The sequence below is a fragment of the Physella acuta genome, unplaced genomic scaffold (assembly GCF_028476545.2).
Source record: "Physella acuta isolate Inbredline_101_S28 unplaced genomic scaffold, ASM2847654v3 ptg000998l, whole genome shotgun sequence".
Taxonomy (NCBI): Eukaryota; Metazoa; Mollusca; class Gastropoda; family Physidae; genus Physella; species Physella acuta.
Genome location: NW_026732515.1, coordinates 213,871 through 235,518, shown reverse-complemented (window position 1 = coordinate 235,518; position 21,648 = coordinate 213,871). Strand labels below are relative to the sequence as shown.

The window sequence follows — 21,648 nt, the reverse complement described above, 5'->3', positions numbered from 1 at the left end:
TGCCAATACTGTGCCAGCTATGTTACTAAGCTTTAGCGAGGATTTGGGGAGGGGTTGCCTAGCTCAAATCAATACTTATTTAAACTAGAGCTGTACATTAATTACTTGAGCATAGTTAGACTTAGCCTGAGTAACTAACAGATGCACTGCAAGTCTTGTACATTGTTTAGGTAATCCCGTGCTTATTTTTCCTGGGCTACTTCTCGGTCTATTCCCTCATATTAAAAACACTCATTCAAGCTAATCCCATTAGTGTTAACATCCGTGTGTATAAACTATACATGCATATTCTCTAATCAGACATGTCTTTTAAAAATTATCAGGTTATTTTTATTACTCATTTTAAACTAAGTATTATATTAATTTATATTTTTAAAGTCATATCAGTGCTTTAGGCCTAGACATATCCCACCACAGGTTACATACATTTAGTTTATGTTTTTGTAGTTGGCTCATTGTGGTTACAGTTAAAGTAACTCAGAATTAACAGTCCATTTGTGTATAGGGCTTTAAGGTTTTTTTTTTTTTTTTTTTTTTTTTTTTAGAAACTTTTGCCCCGTCACCTTTATTTTCCCAAACCTGAGTTAGGTACCCATCAAAGCTGGTGGACTCAGGGACGTCCTAAGTAGTCCTATAGGACAGGGTACGTACAGAGACCCTCGGACTAGTAGCCTAACGCTCTACCATTCGATCACTCAGTTTGTTCATACATAACATTAGTTTATTTATTAGCAAATAGCATATGGATACTTATGTATCAGCATCCCTTTTGTAGTCAATTGTTAATGCTTTAAAATAATTTATGAGCCGCATTTAAAAGTTAGCCTTTATAAAAATTATACCCTGATAGAAAGTGCAATGCAACACGTTTTATAAGTACTTGTTTTATCATTTGTAAATTATTTTTACAAAAAAAAAAAAAAAAAAAAAAAAAAAAAAAACCCACTCACTGGTAATTAAAAGAGACGCACTCTCACACATTTTTTTTTGCATGCGTTTCTAGAGCCGATGTTTGCCTTTCATTGTCTCGGTCAACATTGATGGCTTTAGGGTAGTAGTAAAATTTGAATGATCATTTATTCATTTTATTATTTTTTCCTTATGTATCCCATTTCCAACATCACTGTTTTACCTCAGTAAAACCCCCACCCCGCGGCTCTTTGTTTAACCTATATAAACATTGGGAGTTTCTTGCTCAACTGGTTGTTGCTTTCCCTTCTGAGGTCGGTAGTGTTGGCTAAGGGATATAACTAGAGAAAACAGGTTATTACTCAGCTCTTCAGCAAACAAGGGTTATCAATCTTTGCCTGTTCCCAGTCATTGTGGCTTTTTATTTGTGCGTTAATTTTAGTTTTCAGAATAAATCTCGTTACATATATTTCTTTATGATAAAGATCTCTTAACAAAAGCAAAATAATCTATTAAAAATTTCAAAGTATTCAGTATTAAAAAACGATTTTTGTGTATGCAGAAAGCCAGAAACCGTATATTTCTTACATAATAGCAACATTTCTACTAGGCCTTTATAATAATATATAATTTATTCTCCAGGTATTGGTGGAGTTTGATGATACGGGTTGGAAGTCTCGGGAATATGTCAAAGTGCACGAAGTATTTTGTGAATTTTTAGTTGAACACACACTTTCGTGGGTGGAGAAAAAGGATCATAACCACTCGGATACGTTGTGGCCCGCGTTGGTAAGCTTTTTAACTTTTTAAATATGTGTCATATTATTTCCTTTGTGGGAAAAAAATGTTTTGAGTGCTCTTTAACTTTCGTAAATGTTAGTTTTGAATAATTGATGCGCGGTTTGTGTGTGTGTGTGTGTGTGTGTGTTAATTACTGGGATTTAGATAGAGAAGTGTTAGGTAACTGTTATTCCATTTGGAATAATGACAGTTATATCAGTATTACGTCTGCTTCCAACCCCTCCACGAAGATTTCAGCATCAGTTTAATTAATAAAATTATTACCTTGGTGTTAAAAAATAATTAAGGGGGTCATTGGTTATCTCTATCGTGTCCATAAATATGTATTATGTAATCAAAGAATATAGTCCACAAATAGATATACTGATGTCAATATTCTATTTCCTTTGTTTATGTGTGCCATAGAAGTATAACACATCATAAGCTAGTGTTAGAAAATGGGCGGGGAGCAGGGCGGTGTTGCTGATAAACCAGTGTAGGGATCTCTGTTGAGGATTTCCACACAAGTACAGCGCGTCCTTTTTTTCACCACCCCACCCCCTCCCATGTGCGTGTTTCTGTGTGTGAGGTGTTCCGGACGTGGAGAGGCCACGGCACATTGAGATTGAACCTGTCAGGCGAGATGGATTACTCGGCTAGGTTCGGGACGGGGTCTTTTGGTGGGAAGGGAGAGAGAGGGGGAGAGGGCGGCGAACTTAACCTCTTTGACTTTTTTCTCTTTGCTGTGTAGCTATAGCGGGCTCGGCCGAGGGGATGTCTCAATGATTATTTTGCGAGAAGTCTGGCCCAGTCGGGATTTTTTTTTTTATCTTTGGTGTTGTATTTTTTTTTTCTACTTCACTGGATTGCAAAATTAACATCCACATGATTCATTGCAGTGAATAAGATAGTAAAAGGTTATACTTTATCAATGTAGCGATTTACACTAACAATTGATCACGATGACTATATTTTTATCACTCAAAAGTGGTTGCATTTTTAAAAAATAACAACATAAAATCATAAAGCTTGTTGAACTTGCTGGTAGTGGGGGAGGTATTTACCTATGTAACTTTATAAGCAGGAGATTTCTTTCTTTGGGATGGAGTTAGGTGCTAGTTTTTAATGTATATTTTCTTATTTAATTTAATTATCAAAAGGCATACTGATAATGTTCAAACGTGGTAAGGGAATTACGGTGTATTAAGTATACTACAATGTGTTAGGAACGCCGGGGTGGGTGTAATACTTGCTTTGACGCGAAATATTGATTATATTATCTGAAAAAAAAAAAGACTGGTGTCATGAGGACAAAAGTTCTATTGAGGAGCGTTAGGCTGAGTAAGAAAGGTTAGAAACCACCAGTGTCTGTAGCATACAAAAGATCTAGGACACGCTGCCTACGTCTGCTTTTCTTCTGTGGTCTCTATATTTTCTCTGCATTCATTAACAGAGAAAGCATTGAAATCCCCGTTAGACTTTACACATTTTTTTCCCCTATTTTGTTTAAGAGTAACACCTATTCATGCCAAACGTTTTTCAACGTTGTACACATTTTTATATATTGATTTTCATTAATTCAAAAATCTGTTGCAAAATCTGGCTCAGACCTAAGTTAATGTGTCCTTAAACTGTGATATTGCTACTTGTATTAATGGGGGTTATAATATCACGATTGATCTGGGGGATATGGTGATGTGGTTTAAGCGAACATGTAGTTCGTTTAGCGTATTTTTTAAAATAAACTCTCCCACTCGATTTATAAAAGGTTAAATGATGTTTACAGTACGCTTTATCCTAAGGAACAGCAAGCCTCGTGAGTTATACCCCTCGGTTGCCAAGACGACGCAGATGCAAGGAAGCAAGTTGCTCCCTTGTCAGTTGGGGGTGAATGCATCTACTTCACCAGCCAACTGCCAGTCGATTGACATGATTTCGTGGTGCACGGGTTCAGCACGTAACCATGTAGCATCTTTTACACGCCCCCCTCCCTCCCCCACCATTCCTGCCCGAGTATCACCGCCGCTTATTACTCCATAGTCTTAAAGAGTATTCCGAGGGGGGAAATTCGAGATGACTCGCCTATTGATCTAAATCTCAGCGCGTGGTGTACAATCTGTGAACTATGGGGGAGAGGGGGAGTGGGGGTTTGGAAGAGGTTGAGTTGGGAAAAAGAATGAGGCCAATCGTATTTGCCGTGCGAGGAATTTCCAGCTGCTAGTTTATGTAACCAGACGCTAGAAATAGCGGCTGGGGCCCTTGTGATATTATTACTCTCCTATCTTCCAGTCTGCTCTATTGATTCCCCGAGTAATTCTCTCTTGTTTTTTTTTTTAAATACGTGCAGTGTTTCAAACCTGTCGTGGACAAAGCGGGGTTATTTCACCAGAGCAAGCGGCCTGTCGAGTTTCTTAGTGATCGATTACTCAGTATAGTGGAGGAGAAAGATATTACATTTTATAAAGTAAGTACTTTTTTCTTTCACTTTTTATGAGAATCAATATCCAGCATAGCTTTGTGAAGATCGATGGGTTTATTCATGAAAAGATGCACCTCATTGATTGAATAGAATTTGTAATTCAATATGACCACATCACGTGTTTATAGTTTTTTTTTTAAACCGCAACATATGTCTCGGTAGGGAAGTAAGTGCATTTTCGTGTAGGATATATATAGCATCGAGAAAATCGATCGTACATATTTTAAAACAATCGCCTTTACGCTGCGGGAAAATATCGTGCAGTCAAGTTTGTTGATCTGTTGATGATTAATTATAATTTCCACGTGTACAAAATCATTGCCATTAAGTAGTTTGCTCAGCAAAACTTGCTGCTTGAGGCAATAACGGTTTGATCAAATCAAGTTGATTAGTTCACAGTTTGTCCCGACCCAATAAAAAAGCTTGTTTGTTTTGTTTTTAAACTGAAAATTAGACTTAAAAAAATATTATCCTTGATATTATTTGTATTGTCTTTGTATTGCTGTCGGTTTTAAGATATTTTCTATCGATGTTTATGTTTGAATGTGACAAAAATGGCACTTTTAAAATATATATAGTAAATAAATTAAAATTATATTTTAAAATGTTTAAGCTTACATTTAGCTTGATTATTTCAGTTATTTAGCAATAGTAATTTTTTTTAAATAGATATTTAGATTCACATGCTCTATGTCATTTTCTAGGCTACATGTAATCACACCTCAGTCCATGCAGTAATATTTTCTTATAAATAATCACGATGGACTATCCATTTCTCAAATAACAGTATACATTAAAAACGATATATAAAAGTAAAAACAACCATACTTTGTTTGTATACAGTAATTCTCATGGCTGTTCAGTGTAAATAAAACAACTTGACGGATGGTTTTTTCTTCTAATTTGTTCAGGAAGGGGACGAGAAGACACTTCCGTCAGTCAAGAACAGCCCCGACGTAGTAAAGTGGGTTAAAGCCTGGACAGATTATCAAGACGGGCAGAAAATATTGCTTACCACTCCCACCGTGTTGTTGGGCTATCGCGTAGAGGTCTACCGTACCGAAGGCACCACCCAGTGGTATACTGCCGTTATCAAGTCTTACAACCACACAAACAAGGTAAGCTTTGAACTTGGTTCGTCTGTTGTTAATGACCTTTCTCACCGATATTGTCTGTCACTGTGTTTGATAAAACGGTTTATTTGGGATAGTCTTTCATGTTTGTTAATTCTCAAATATTTTGTTTTAACTAGAGAATCGATGTTAGCGCTAACATAACTCGAATCATATCGGGAATAGCTTTCGGGGGAGGAAGGGAAATGAGGCATCCCTTGTGTTGGCATTTCGCAATCAGATAAATTAACGGGGGTAAGGGGGGATAGTGGGGTTTGGCGAGCTGTTTGGCAACATTTAATGTACCTGTCTTTCCATCGTCGGGCAAGTGTTTTCTTTGGCACGTTTTCTAATCTTTCAACACATTAAAACCATAACTTTTTTTTCCTCTTGTTAGTGCAGTATATTTTCTTTTACACTATTTAGCGCGTGATTCAAATGCATATTTCAAGTAGGCTTAGGCCTATGTGTGCCATGCTTTGTGTAGGGGGGGGGGGGGGGGGGCGAGGGTGTAGTCCTCTAAAGACTAGACACATAAAAATAAATAGTTATTGATTTTCTTTTTAAATTCATAAGATAATTGTATAATTGCTTTGCTCTTGACTGGTTGTTTTAAAGGATCTCCAATTGTTTTATTTGTATTTTACAAAACTGTATATAAATATAATATCAATTTTGCTCTGTACACTATTAATAATAGGCAAGCCTCTCTTGGAGGAGTTTCACATGTTTAATATTAATTATTTGATCAATCTTGTGTAAATGTCTTGCCTCTTTTTTTTTTTTAAATCAATGTTGTGTTTATTTTGTTTACAAAGGTTAAGTCTGTTCCATAACCCATGCACATTGTTTTGAATATGATCAGCCCTATTGTCTTCCACCATGTTGTGAAATTTTTCCCCTAGCGCAATAAATAGATTTTCTAAAGGTCGAGCCGTCATCTGGAGTGGAAGTGACTGTAATTCTGTGTCATTATGTGTATGCCACACCGATCGATTCCTCTCGATGATAGCTTTTTCTTAATCCTGGCGTACTTTATACTTTGTCTATGACACATCATGATTTCACTCACGTCAAACTGTTTGTTGCCAGCTATTTCCATGCCTGGTAAATGTCAGCACTAATGGCTTAGTGAAATAGAGAAGCCGGTGGAGGAGAGGGGGGGAGTGGGAGGGAAAGGGGGGGGGGGGGCGTTGACTTGCCTTTGGCAATCTGCGCCGGCTCGGTTTTGTTTGCCTTTTGTAAAACTGTTCGTGACCTAGTTTAGCAGACATACACCTGCCGGGGCGATGAATATCGTTCTCTGTTAGACTTATGGAACATGTGAGCTACAGGTTAAGCCACGAATACACTCTACCGCCGTTGTCAGGCCTTACGTGCGCTGTTGCTTCAGTTTTATTTTTAGGCAGGCCTCGTCTCAAGGATTAAGGGGGGCTGGTTGCTTGAGCGTTTTAAAAATGTGTTTTTTTAAACACACTTTACTTCGTTGTTTTTTTTTTTTTTAATAATGGGAGTCAATGTCCTATTGTATTGTTGTCTTGGGCTCTTAAACTTTTTTTTATATATGAAAACTTTTTTTTGCGGTTTTAATTAATTGTATGCTGTTTTTTTTTCTTTTGTGGTATTGTTTGTTCGTGCTGTCGTGGCGTGTGATTAAATGACCTCAACAGTTTATTACCGCCAAGGTCTTTAGTAAACAGGATACCCAGAAATGCGATAACGTCGATAATGGCATACCCTGGCAACGTGTCTGCGCAGTAAGACGGCGGACAGGGTGAGGAGGAGGAGGGGGGGGGATGTTTGTGGCGGGAAAAGCCATTAAGAATTGGCTTCCACCCACTCTCCCAGGCAGAGTACTCAGGGCTAGCCGTTTTGATCAATAATTTTTCTCTGTATTCCCTAGTGGTCTTCCTTCCAATGAACCCCATTTACACTGCTTGCTTTGCATAAAGCTGTTAGGAACATACAGAAGCAAGTGAAACATTTCCGTGCCTTCGTGTCAACTTATTTAGCCTTTACAATGTCTCGGGTTACGAATGTCCAGTCTTTTCCAAAATATTGTTACAAACGGTGATTCGAATTACGAACCAATACGCCCGTTTTATACCAAGAAATCCAAACACAGAATCTTAGGACAAATGTCTACGCAAGAGTTAAACAAATGTTTCACTGTTCTGTTTTATGTATTGTGACTTTACCATAGCTTTTAAGTAAACACATCGTAACTCTGAATTTGGCGCGAAACTGTTGTATCCGGAGCTAATTAGAAAGTATGCACTGGGACTGGGACCACTTGGTACAAGATACTTTCCGGTTACGAAAGCTTTCTTGGAAATAATTAAGTTCGTTTTCCTTGACCCGCTATGTTTTTTTTTCTCTAAAAAATGTCTTTTAAACATGATAATTTTTATTATCAAACACTGCTGAGGTTGTTTTTTTTTTTTAAAAACTTCTTTTAAATTTTAGTACCGATGTCATGCAGGCACAAAAAAAAAGTGTTTTAAAAAGCTGGGTACTGGGATGTGTGTTTCAAGTATAAAAGTTCCCGTTTATAAATAACTGGCCGTGGGCTAGAGAGGAAGTTTCTAGGTACAAACTCCCCTGGCCTGGTGTTTACTACCAACCATTGAGACGGAGTTAACGATCACCAGCTGTTAGCCGCCACTGGAGGTTTCTTTACGTTACAGTTTCATCTTTCTTCCACCTCCACGTTCCCACCACTCTATTCCTGCTACTGCTTGAACTTCACCGCGAGAGGAGAAGAAAAAAATAAAAAACACGCTGTAGATGTCGGTACATTTTGTACTCATGCAACATCTGACCAGATAGTGTCTCTGTGTAGCTACGTTGTTGTTTTGTTAATCTCGACATCGCGTGACACATCTGGTTAATGAGCTTTGTGTGTCAGTGCTATACATTAAACACAGCTTAGTTAACACGTAACAAACTGACCGTTAATGATATCAGCACATCGGGAACAAGACCTGACAAAAACATGTTAACCAGGCCTCTATGCTGGTAACTAGGCCCATATTATTTGTTGTTTCAACCGCTGTGTTATTATAGCTTATCAAAACAAGACACCACCTATTTTTACAGCCATAGACACACACACACGCACTTGTTTTCAGCCTGTAGGGTTTGACGTATTCAGATTTAAACAAGTGTATTTTAAGTAGAATACGTTACAGTACGACAGGGTTGTAAACCGGATTCACTTGACTATTCTACAGTAATCGTCCGTGTTTTATCTGCTTGACGCTTGTTTCTGTGACGTTTGAAGAGCTTGTTGAAAATGTAATGAACTTTGAACTCGGGAACACAAGTTTTTTCCCCTCTACACACAGACTACATAACTACAATTTAAGTGATCTGACGTAACGGTGGTGTCATGTTGTCTTCTCACCACTTAAATGGGAATATGATGACTTAACAGTTTTACAATTTATGTACAAATTTAAGCCTTTTATTTCTGATATAGTAGAACAATACACAACCCCTTACATACGATTATGTTGGGAACCGCGTGTAGGGTTAAAACAAAGAACTTTGTTCCTTCCCCTATTTAGGTGACCTACCTTGATCCCGCGACATAAACATGTTCTCTCTAATGACATTCCCAGCTGTTACACCGCGGCTATTGATCGGTAAAACTCTATTACATCATGTGATAGAACCGTAGCATATTAATTCACGGATGATCCCTGCGTACAGCTGGTGTCGCCACACAGAGATGATTAAAAGATGGCATATAAGTGCACATTTAATTGGAAAAAAAAAATCACAGGCGAGAAAAATATGGATTAAAATAGCAATGCGGTCATTATCCCCTTACATATTAACTGGTTAGTAGTGTTGTGCTAATTACTAATTACTTGAAGTCATTTAAGGCCATCAGAAGATTCGGTCTCTAATTACATCAATCAGACATGCCATTCATTGTATAATCGTCTTAATGGAATGCATCTACCTCTCTATATTATAGTCTGCATTTTTAAAATCGTTTATAAGCCTTTAATTATCAAGCAATTATTCAACTGCTTTGTTTTAATTTACAGCAGATTTCTGTGGGGTTTTTTTTACATGGATCATTGTTTTTTTTTTTAAATCGATGTGGGTGATGTTGGTAGCGGTGAGTAGGGGTGATAAAAATAGCCTTATCCTGGTCACAGATGTGGCTGAAGTGTTGACTGTGGTCGCAAATTGTTGGTGGTTCAGATCGATGGGAGCAAGCAGACCCCGTACATTAGATGGATCGCATGTCTCTAGGCTGGATGGTATCTCAATGGGACCACGGCAAGCATTGATTCGGTACACACGGAGGAAATGAGATTCCGAGCCTCATCGATTTTTCTAACCTCTTTCTTTCCATTTACGGTCCATAAACATTAGTTGCATCCACCCACTCCCCCCCGCCACTCACCGCAGCAATATTTATTTGCCCTTGCAGCGATTACTGTGAAATAAAGGGATCGATTTATTGATCGCCAATTTGGGTTACGTTTACTTAACTTACATGTGATTCACGGCTTATGAGTCATTGACAGACAAGCATCTTAGACAGTGGGATACCAGTTATTAAAAGGCGTTGATTACTGGTATTGGAGTGCATGATACTGGTTGATTTTAATTACAGGAGATTGTATACAAATTATACTAGAACAAAGCCCTACAAAATTATAACCCCCCCTCACCTCATCACACCGCCCCCACCCTATCTACACACACCTCCCATTTAAAGTACTAGGCCTAGTCGACTCACTGTTCGTGGATGTCACAATATTTCACGCCTTTTGTCTCTTCCCCAACCCCTTTTTTTGTTGTTCTTCTCTTTCCTTCCCCTCCCCTTCATTTCACTAACCGCTGTCAACAATCCTACTGAGCAACACATTTGACCTCACGAAGTTCTCTATCCTTTATTTCAGAGCTTGACCTTGACCGACGACACCGTTTTAGAGGAGCACAATGAGGACCCGACCCTCATTCAGATGCACTTGATTGGCGATGGTGGTAAGTATCTGTTTCCTGTTTAACAACGCTCTACCATAATAGACACTCCCATTACTTTATCCCACTATACCTAGTGGTTTTTCTTTCTCCCCCCCCCCCCCCCCCCCCCCCCTCTGACTACTAAACATGTGCATGACTTCAGCGCCGAACTAAGTGGCTAACACAAGTATGTCTAACTCGATTAATTAGCCCCATTGTTACTTTCCCTCACTTACACCAGCCACCAAAATGTGGTAGAATACTACGGAGCGTCTGTTACCGTGAACTGTATTATGTAGTCGAGGAATGCGTGTACCTTACCGAATCTTATTTACGTTTCTGAACATCAACACTTGAACAACATTCCACGGAGCCAAGTCAGTTCAGGAAACTCCGCGGTAAAAGCTGGTGATTTATTGCGGTAACAAGCGCGTAACTAACAGACGGTGAGCTAAAAATAGAAATGGGGTATTTACCATTTCTCAGCCGTGCGACTAATGCATTCTGTTGTTCGTGGTATTTTTTATTTTATTTAAAAAAAAGGACATCCATCAAGTAAAATATTTATGTAGGCATGTAACGCAGGGTTCGTTCGATGAATAAAAATCTTGATAAGAAAGTGAATCATTAACATTTAAACCTTTATTACATCGATTTCCGGATTTCTATAAATAGTTAACCACAACCGAACGAAATACCCCAGTAGCTATAGTTCATGAAGCGTCTCTTGTAATCTGGCCAGTAATGTTATTAGTACCAGTCAGTGCGACATGGCTCTCACCTCCATCAATCACCGGAGAGATAGTCCACCGCCCCCTTTCACCCCCCCCCCCCCTCTCCCCCTCATCCCCCACCGCAAGCTCCCCTGTCTCGAGAGGATTTAGAGTAGTTGGTGTGTGTTGTGTGTTATCGTGTCTCGCACTGTCAGTGATTCGTCAGACTTGGCTAGTTTAGCCGTGCTCTACGTCAGCAGCTCATTCGTTTCACGGACACAAAGCGTGTCCTTCGCTAGTTTTGGTCTGTCTGTAATCTAAGGACAGCCATGTTATTTGTGCCCTAGATTTAAATGTTCACTAGTGTGCAAATCTCTGTGGAGAAAATCCGTTAGTAGGAAACGCAGTTGTGAATAGAGAGGGTAAGATTTTTGTTCTGTTAGTTAGATGAATGTTGATCTAGATCTATATAATAAATCCTTCTAGTTAATTACATGTCATGTAGGACTAATTGCTTGTAATTAGGTCCACTTTCAATGCTTCTGTACGTCTTTATTTTAAGTTAGGCTTACATTATAAAATAAAGAATTATGTTCTTTTGCCGCTGATGGGTTTGTCTTTGAATGTATTTGTGTTGAAAAGATAGTATACGAACAGGTGGCCGGCCGTTCAATCATAATTATTATAATGCCCCAACTTAATACTTGTACTACTAAATGATTTTCGGCTTGTAAATTTGCATTGCAGTATGTAGAATCTTATGGAGAATTTTTACACCGGTGTCCGATAATGGAGTCTTCTTTAAAAAAGGGATGTTAGGTTACTGGTAGTTAACTAAATACACACTTGGCTGGCTAATGTCAATGCTAACCCTGTCCCTAACCCCAACCCTGGTCCTACCATACGCCTAACCCTAATTTCTAACCATAAAATTAGTCGAGATTACAATACTACTAACAACCCAACCCTATTTTATGTAAGTCTATTAGCGGACACCAGTATCTTTAATCATCCATTTTTTTTTTTACTGGCGGCAATATGGTATGTTATAACTGCACACATCTCCCCCAAATAAGATGTAGTTAAAAATTTACATTAAAAATTGATTCCATCAAGTGCTGTATATTTTTCCGAACGTTTTTTTTTTTTAATTTGTCACTTTGCTCCTCACACAGATATCATAAAATCCATTGAAAGCACTTAAACGTAGATTAAATTGATCATAGGCTGACTCACACGTTTTTTATTTCATTGCTACACTTTAAATTTTTAAAACTGTTCACCCAAGTAGGCCTAGTTGAAACCTGATGTTTAAAAAAAGCCCATGTGTGTAAAGTTGACCTTGTGAACTAGAAGGGAAACGTGCTGCACATCACCTGTTGTTGAACCATGATGCATTAGCTGTCCAACTGAGAGATAGGCCTAGATAGGTGAAACGCTTTCAAAACATGGCGAAGGGGGTGGTGGTAGATAGATTTACTTTTTAAAAAAATCTGATAAGCTTAAAATAGACAGCCGTATAAAATTTTATAGTAGCCTTATAGACGACAGGAAATAACAGCCCTTTTTTTGTTTAAACATGCTTGAGAAATCATAAAGTGGTCCTATAGAAATGTATTGGGAATGTTTGCCGTGTTGGTTGGGGAAAGGTAGGGGAAGCGGTTAGGTTCGCTGTGTGGTAGGCCACGTCCCGGAAAGATATTTGCTCGTCTAGCTCCGCGATAATAAAACATTCCGTGTGTACAAGCCGGTGCACCGAACCTCACCTCCCCATCCCATACCCCAATATTAATGCACGTCATCGACAATCCCTTTTGATTTCCCACTCGATTCAACCCCCACACACACACATACACACACGCACCTAATCTTAAACAGTCGTGCTTTAACCGTTGTCCTGTAACTGTAGTTTAGAAAGGCTCTCGCCAGCCAATGTACACAATATTTTTTTTTACCTCTCTCCCGTTCTGCGCCGATCATTGCCTGTACTTGTTCACTGTTTCTCTCGATTGAAGCTTGATTATTGATGCCGTCAATGTTTGCTTCTTTGACGTGCTTGTGTCAAGCTACGTGTACTAGAACTATCGCTCCACTATTTGCTCGTCTTTCGGCAATCGATTGCTCAGAGTGCCGCATAGAAAGGTGAAATGATTATCCCCCATTTATTATCGCCATTCCATGTGCACGTGCTGCCATGAGTTTGGTGTCGCTAACCGATGATGAGCTCAAGGCTGCCTTGTTTCTTTTCTCGCCAGTTGTGGATTCCATTCTTAACGGTGTCGATGTTGGCGTAGCCCAGCGGAGACGTCCGCGTTGTACTGTTACCAAACAAAACAGTAAGGATTCCTCATCGGTGAGTACAATTTTTTTTTTTAAATCATGGTCTTGCTTTTTTAGATGACACTGAGGATTAACAGCTACATTCCATAAAGATCCCGGTGTATGATTAGATAAGGGGAAAAAATCGATACCCTGGTGATTTATATTGTGGTCGGGTCTTAATTATAAGCACGTGTGTCTGAGCCAGGGGAATAAATCTGTTGTTGGCCAGCAATCAAGTTGACCTGTCACACAGTTTTGTCTGGTTAAACAATGAATGTAGGCCAGCCTACACTGATAATTCAAATAATCTGTCACTGCTTGTCTGCTAGGCCTTGATAAACTTTCCCTCGTGTTAGTTGTGCTGTGTACTATTTATAGAACATTTTTAATATTCAATTTTCGTTTTTTTTTAATATAACTATACCCTACTGTTTAAAAATGTGTTGTTTTTCTGGTTTATGTAGTGGTTTAAGTTTTCTATTTGGCAAGTCATGTACTTAAAACGCTAGTCTAGTATGTTACACCCTAAGGCATATTGTGTCGACGTGCGTGAATACAAAAAACAAATTATGAATGAGTCACATCGCATGTGTAGCTCATATATCATAGATTTTTAAAAAACCTGTTTTAGTGCTATTGTTTTCCCCGTCATACAAGAACTTTGATCTAGCAAACCGCCACTTAACGTAGGCTTGTAGACTGGGCTGTACTCGTGGGACATGTGACAGCTTAAGTAGAACACAGCCAAGGCAACATCCGTCAAGCCAGCTGACACTTGAAGCGTTGTCGTTAGACCAAGTTTTGTCACGGGCTACGTTAGGGCCTGCGGCTAGTTCATCCATATTTTTTTTTTATCTGTCTGACCAAAGTTGTCGCAGCATATAGTTGAGTCAATAGGATACGTTTATGCCCTAGGTAATGTTGTGAATTTTAAATCAAATCTTTCTCGTGTGTTAGTAGGTGGGTGGGTTTTTAGTTCCCACTATCAAAGCTTGGTGACCAGGCTAGTTTATACATGGTAATCCGTGAAATGTTAAACAGATTTGGTGTTTAGATATTTTATCTAGGTAATTTTAGCACAACAGATTAGTGGTGACTAAACAACTGTTGATTCGATTAGGCAATTCCTAACTTTAAGGTGAAGTAATCGAATGCCATACATTCGCTTTTTTTTCTCTTCTCATCAACTCCAAGAACTGAAATGTAAAATTGTGCTACCCTTTGAATTCACCTGGGCATTAGATTGGAGACGTAAAAGCCCGGGTTAATGCCGTGTGCATGATAAACTTGAACAAACACAAATTGCTAGCCGGCCTTACCGGTTCACGTGGTCCTGGCTCCATAGTAAATCCTTTCACCGGAATGAGGTCATTCTTCCCGGCAAACGGAGATAAAAGAACCGAGCGAACGGCTGAAGGGAGAAAAAATAGAAGGGGTTGGGGGAGGGCATTGGGAAGGTGAGGTCTTGCTTGAGTTCCAGTTCTGAATAGACGTCTATTCTAATTGCGAACAAAGAACAACCACTATGTTACTGTTCTGCGATTATGGACGTTATCTGCAGGATATTTGTATGAGGAGGTGTTTTTCCCCCCAGACGTAAGTTTGAAAGAGTTATCATCGCTTACTCAATGTTGACATAGTTTGCTGGATTTAGCAGTTTAAATTGATAATTTAGCGCGAAAAAATCACTTGCTGAAGACTGGACATTTTTTTTCTCCCCCCCCCCCCCTCCCCAGCTTCGTTTACTACATTCGGGCTAAGTAGTGTTTTACTAGTGGTACTAGGTAGTTTGATGTGATCTCAGACTCTGTTAAAACAGTTAATACATAAACCTAATGGTTCCACTAAAACAAACCAGTGCTCTAACATATGCTTGTTTACTTGCTCGGAATCCCAGTATCTTCTGGCGAGTATCCAAAACGTAAAGGGTCCTGGAGGTCATTATGCCACTGTAAACTTTATTCCTTCCTAACCTAATCATAGAATAAACAAATGGATCTTTTTTTTATCATAAATCAACCTTTAGTTAAAATTCATTCATGCCTAATGTATAACAGACTAATGTAAATGACTCCAATTAAAAACCAATGCACAATTTCATTCTATCCTGTTCCTCCCCCGAAAGAGACATCAAGTATAATTTCTAAGGTTGTGTGCGTATCTGTTATTTCTACCGCGAGGATCGGGCTTTGAGATATCATATCAATGTTTGTGGTTGCCGGGAATAACAAGTAGATTCAATCGACGTTATCGACAATCTCAAGTTAAGGCCTCTTTGAGCAACACCCGCCCCTCCACTCGCTGCCAACTACAGTGGGGCAGTGTTCAAGAGACAGAAGGATTCTTTGTTCATTTTGGTCGGTTTCCAGACCTGAACACTGGGGCGCTCTGAAAAGCGTGCTAATATAATGTAGCACGGTGGAACAAGATGTATTGATGTTCTCCCAACTGCATGATAAAAGATCCATATCAGGCAGCTTATTGTGTATGTTGCGTTCAATGAGTCATGGACACTTTTGTTGTTGGCTACTTCTTTTTTTTTATTACACCGATCAATAGTTTTCATTTTGTTTTTAGACATGTTGGCGTGGTTTTTCCCATTATCCCAACTTGATGTAATGAATTGGTAGCAGTAATTTGAGATAGCCTAAATTATTATTTCATGCGGGCTAAATATAGAATCCTGCGTGGCTTATGCCAAGAATCTGTGTTCTACCTTGCTTATCACTTTCCCCATGCACTTAGATTCATACACGGTGGGTTAATGGTTTATAGCTTAAATAAACTAAAGCTTCGTTTCTGTCTAAACTCAGACAAAGAAGGGAGGGGAGTGGGTGGTGAAATGTGTGTTTGTGGGGGGGGGGGCACGTTTAAACATGTTAGGAGTCTGCCACAGGAACTGCTGTTGGAGTTAGACATGAACGGCACACAGAAACAATCGCACGTTCACTTTTAAAGCTAAGGTAAAGGATTCTATCTATGAATAATTCACGAGCTGGGTGGGGGTAGCATGTCTAACCAAGCCAACAATTATGCACGTTTTTTTTTGTCTGGCGTAGAGCGGTGGGGGTTTGAATTGATCTATTACGTGATTAAAAACCTTTTAAAAGATAACCATCGATTACATTTTGACCTTTGTTTATTTTTTTAACCAAGTTTTTTTTTCTAAAGCTCTTTCATCACACCCGTGATTAATTAAATAATAGGTATCTGGCACTTTAATCAATAAACAATTAAATGAGTGTGTGCTATCTAATTCTATTTCGTCCCAGTTAACTGACTGGCTTGAAGTGTATTATTTTTCAAAGAGTTGTAAAACCACTGGTGTTTTATCTGCCAGTGTAAATCATGTCAACACCAGTGGTTAAATTACCACCGGTGAATAGGGTACAGTTAGTAGCTGCATAATGTTGCAACTGTTGTTTTACCCATCCCTCTATCCTCCCCGTGAGAGAGTGTGGGTTGGCGGCTGGCCAAGCCACTGACAAGTTTGGATAAGCCTGAAGGATTCATTTCCCAGTGTTTGACATTCCTTATGGAGCAGCCCCACCGGCCCGCCAAACAAGCTTGAAGGTCACATGTGTGGTGGAGAGTTCACCAGACAGTTTCATTGTTTGAGCCGGGGGTCCGCCATGCGCGAGAGATACACCAGCCAGTAGTGGCGATAGCTGCGGCACCGGGGTTGGTGTTTTAGTTTTTTTTTTTTCTTCTTCTTTCTATTCACCCTGTGGAGACACTAGTCAGGTACCGGTTCTCAGGATAAAAACAAAAGTGCATTCATTTTCTCCGTGTTTATCTCGGTGTGTGTGTTTTTTTTTTACACGCTTGTGATTAGTGCGGCTTTGACCTCAGCTAAGCCCAGTCATGTGACGTCTGTTGTTGAGTTCTATTCTGGGAACTTCCTTTGGGACCGGTGCTGTGTTTTAACTGCAGGTTAATTAAATGGTTAATGCGTGCTTTAAACAGGTGTTTTGTAATTAGATATTTATTATCATTTGTAATTAAATGTTAGTTAAAACAAGAGAGTAAATATTTCGACTTAATTAACATGAAAACGTAAGATATAAAAAAAATATCGACATTCTTAATTGCAGTAATCAAAAAAAAGAATAATTGCATGTTTAACTAATTAATTAATTAGATAACGCTGGCCTGTTTCAATAATGTTGATCTTGAATAAATAAATATTAAAAATCGTAGAAAAAAAAACCTTACAATAAAAAAGACAACCTTATGTATCGCAAGAATTAGAAATAAGCGGAAAATACGTTTTTAGTTTGTCCCTTAAGCAGTGTATTATTGCATTTGATTTGTTGGACCTGCGTATACCTTAAATAAACATCTTTCTAGGCTTCATCAATTTTCTTCTCATATCGTTGCCAAAAATACATGTTATTTCTCAGTATATATTTATAGCCATCCGACTAGACTCGCAATACAGATGGCGACTAAAATGTAAATACCGTTGGTTACAAAGGTTATACCAGCGATCATTCTGTAGGAGTAGACCAGCACCCGGTAGTTAAATAAACAAGCATGTTAATCATCCTACGTTGGGAAATGTCAAATGCTGACACAGATATTTGTGACGGGAATATGAATCAAGCTGGAGAAAGCTTCCAACCCCGCTCATCTCGACGTTACTAATGGCCTGTCTTGATGGAAGATCCGATAATTGTTCCTTGGCTAGCATTTTCAGGCCACGTTTTAGGGGAAAGTGGGGGGGGGGGGGGGGGGGTGTTGTGGGCAAGTGTTTTTTTTTAAAGATCCAAGCCGTACTTTAGTAAATTTTCATCTTCTTTAATAAACTCTCAATAGCATGTTCACATAGACTAAGACTGTCTTATTCCAGTAAATGTGTATCCTTATTCGAGCTAGAGAACAGTCATAATAAAATACTTAAAAAAAACTTTTTAAAAAACCACGTTTTTCTTGTGGACTAAAAAGTAGAAAATAACTATTTACATACATTTGATGACAAAAAACGTGGGTACGTTCACCATCAAATTTCCCGACCCATCTGCCCGACCCACGTTTTTTGTCATCAAATGTATGTAAATAGTTATTTTCTACTTTTTAGTCCACAAGAAAAACGTGGTTTTTTAAAAAGTTTTTTTTAAGTATTTTATTTTCTCCTTTTTAGTCCGTTGCTACACATGAAAAACGTGTTTTTTAAAAAAGTTTTTTATATAGTTTATTTTCTACTTTATCTAATGACTTGATTAAGTATGAATTGACTAAGTGTTTATAAATACACGGACTAAAAAAATCTTGAGCGACCAGGATTCGAACCTGGGTTGTCGCGGCCACAACGCGAAGTACTAACCACTATACGATCACGGCCAGCGCGCTCACATCGATTGGGGCCGAAGTAACTGTGTCAACAAGCCTCCAGTCTTGTCGGTATCTTTAGAAATCATGTCCTCAATTTTATGGTCCTTTGGGCGTAATTAAATTAAGCTAATTACGGTCTCTAATTGCTAGTTTTTATGATTGCATCTGAAATTGTTAGGCGAAAGTAACCTGCATGCCAAATTTCAGATCTATAGAGCAATCAGAAGTGGGCTAATTTTCGATGTCAATTTTAACAACAAACACATCCACGCGAAGCTGAGTTAATAAAAACGTGTTAAAAAGAGAAATGGGTCAATTGTATAGATAAGGATGTCAGTATTGGCTGTCTGCTTTCATCGTGATGATAGTGCGTTGCCCTTTATCGCCTTGTTTATCGGCGAAATGTTGTATCAGTTAGTTCACTAGCTATGTTCATAATTAGGTTTTCAGTCGGGCAAATTTAGCGTGACTGCGCTGCCATAGAACGTGGCGTGTTCGGTGTTTTAAGTGACCGCATGCCTTTTTTAAGAAGTAAGGTCGCAGTAATATAGAGCGTGTTACTACGGGGAGTTGTATACACACAAGAGTTAGCGTTCTTTGTAGTGTCGCAGTTGTTGGCTTGATTAAAATTTTGACTGGTTTCATCAGGAATATTCTGTTGTCAAGTACATCTAGTGGCCATTGTGGTGTTAGTCTTCTATTTCAGGTGTACATTGTGGTATTACTTGAATTTATAGTGTGTACAGTGTCTGATTTTAGTTAAAGGTGTACCGAGAATTGTTGTACTTAGGTAATAGGTGTAGGCCTACCGTTTTTTTTTTAATGTAATTAATAGTTGGGCAGTTGGTGTCGTTCTACTTTATTAAATAATTCGACAGTAGACCTATTTGTGTTGGTATATTTAAAAAATTCCTACTTCAATAAAAGTTTATTAATGTTTTCAACGTCATTTAATAGTTCGCGACAATAGACCTATTTGTGTTTGTATAATTTGTTTTCTACTTCAATAAAAAGCTTATTGGTGTGTTTTCAACTTCATTGTGTACTGTGTTACTGTCTCTCTACTTTAGTTATTTGTAAAATATGTACATGAGTGTTGCTCTACTTCAATAGTAAGACGTGTACAGTGTTGTTTGCTTCAGTTAATACATGTGTACACTTTTGTGCTGTTCTACTTCAGTTAGTAGATGTGTACAATGTCTGTGGTGTTTTACTTCAGTTAATAGATATGTAGAAATGTACAATATCTGTGCTGTATTACTTCAGCTTATAACGACCAGCCGAGGAGCGGTCAGCACACACACAGGAGCCGTGCCCACGAGTCAAGCCAAGTATTCCAGTAACAGCAGCAACCCCGTGATTGCAGCCCCAAACGTTGGCGCTAGAAGTAGTGGCACGAAGTCACGAGTTACAGAGTTGGCAGCATCAAGTGCCACGGTGACACACAACCTTGAGGCTGGGGTTAAAGGTAAGCTCTCTTTTATCCGTTACATACTTTGGTATACTGATACTGTTCAGGTGTTAACTTTCCCATCAGCTGAGAGTAGTACAAGTGGTATAAATAGTTAGATGAAGGCATTTAAAATAAATTAGCTTAAAACTTCTTTTCTTTGTGCTTTCTAAAAACAGTGTTTACCTGTATTTGTGTAGTGCGGTTTTCTTTTTAAAATAATATATAGTCTTCAATAAAGTTGTATTCGTTTATTTACTTCACTGTTTATTTATACCTGATCAACAAGTTAAGTTGTAAAATGGATTTGTGTCGAAGTGAATGGCGGCCATGTGGTGTAACTAGGCACTACTAAAGCCCCCTGCCATATGGTAGTTTTTTGTTATCACTACAGTCTGCTAGTTTTCCTCCAGCCTGCTTTATCTGAAAACATGACGTCAGAGTGAACAAAGCCTGCCATTAACTCCCCTGCACTACACTCCCGTGGCTGGCAAAGTTCTCTCTGTCTGTCTGGCGACTTACTCAAATAAAACAATTAGTGTGGGCTAGCTGAATTAAACGTTGAATAAATACATCCGCGTTGTCCATATGGATCTATCTACATGTCTGTCTGTGTGTGGTTTTATTAATAGATGGCTGTCTGTGTGACATAACAGGATATGGAATATGAATCACTTTCCTATTTTAGGAATCAAGTAAACATGTGTAGTTTAGTTCTGTGTGAACTAATTTAAAAAACAGCCCCATATATGTATTTTAAAATGGTAATTTAACAGATCATGTGTGATATCAGGGCATACTGTAGCTAACACGCAGTAGGGGGTAGGCCCCTAGCTGGTGTTCTCAGTTGGTCGAATAAAGTAAATGTTTTACCTTATTCTCCCCTTCCCCCTCTACTCCGTGTACCGACACGTCCTGTCAACTGTAATCTAAACTTGACCCTACATAATCCTATCTACAGGGTCAAACCCCGCGTGAACTTTGGTCCTATAAAAGATCTCATTGGCTGTGTTAGTCATGTGTCTCTCTGTTTAAATGAAGTGTGTAATCGCTTTTTACACTTAACCCATATACCAAGGGTTGTTTTTTTTTTCCTGTTTGGAAGAACTTCAAATCTTCAGTTTGTTATTTCTCTATCCATTATTTTTAAAAATTCTTATCAATCCATCTTTTTTTGTTTCTTTTTTTTTTTGTAACCCCGCACCTTTCAAACGTGTTTGCGTGCTAAAAAGAGACCTGTCCTTTATCAATTTAACACCCTTGGAAGGTGACCCCTCCTTTGTGCCCGGAGAACTTGACATTGGGGCAGGGATGGGGAGAAGGAGTGGGTTAGTTATGGTGGAAACAGATCAATAACACCGGTTCGTAAAGAATGGCAGAACTACGGCAAAATCAATACACGCGTTTTCCTTTGGGGATACAGTGACTCGTCATGAGGCGAACACTGTGCTAATGGAGTGAACAGTAATGGCTAGGGGGAGGATAGGAGGGGGGGGGGGTCATAACTGAAAGGTCTTTTTTTTTATTATTTAAAAAAAAAAGTCAACATTAGAAACAGTT

At 38.7% G+C, this 21,648-nt stretch overlaps 1 protein-coding gene across 1 annotated transcript in view; it reads left to right on the top strand.

The window, feature by feature from the left end:
- Positions 1–21,648, top strand: part of LOC131954439 (putative JmjC domain-containing histone demethylation protein 2C) — a gene marked incomplete at its 5' end in the record, with an annotated part of 44,517 nt that overhangs the window by 6,146 nt on the left and 16,723 nt on the right. The window contains 6 exon segments of the mRNA XM_059318107.1: positions 1,552–1,698; positions 4,037–4,153; positions 5,080–5,286; positions 10,206–10,290; positions 13,238–13,335; positions 19,905–20,106. Coding sequence (XP_059174090.1) covers positions 1,552–1,698; positions 4,037–4,153; positions 5,080–5,286; positions 10,206–10,290; positions 13,238–13,335; positions 19,905–20,106 — 856 coding nt within the window.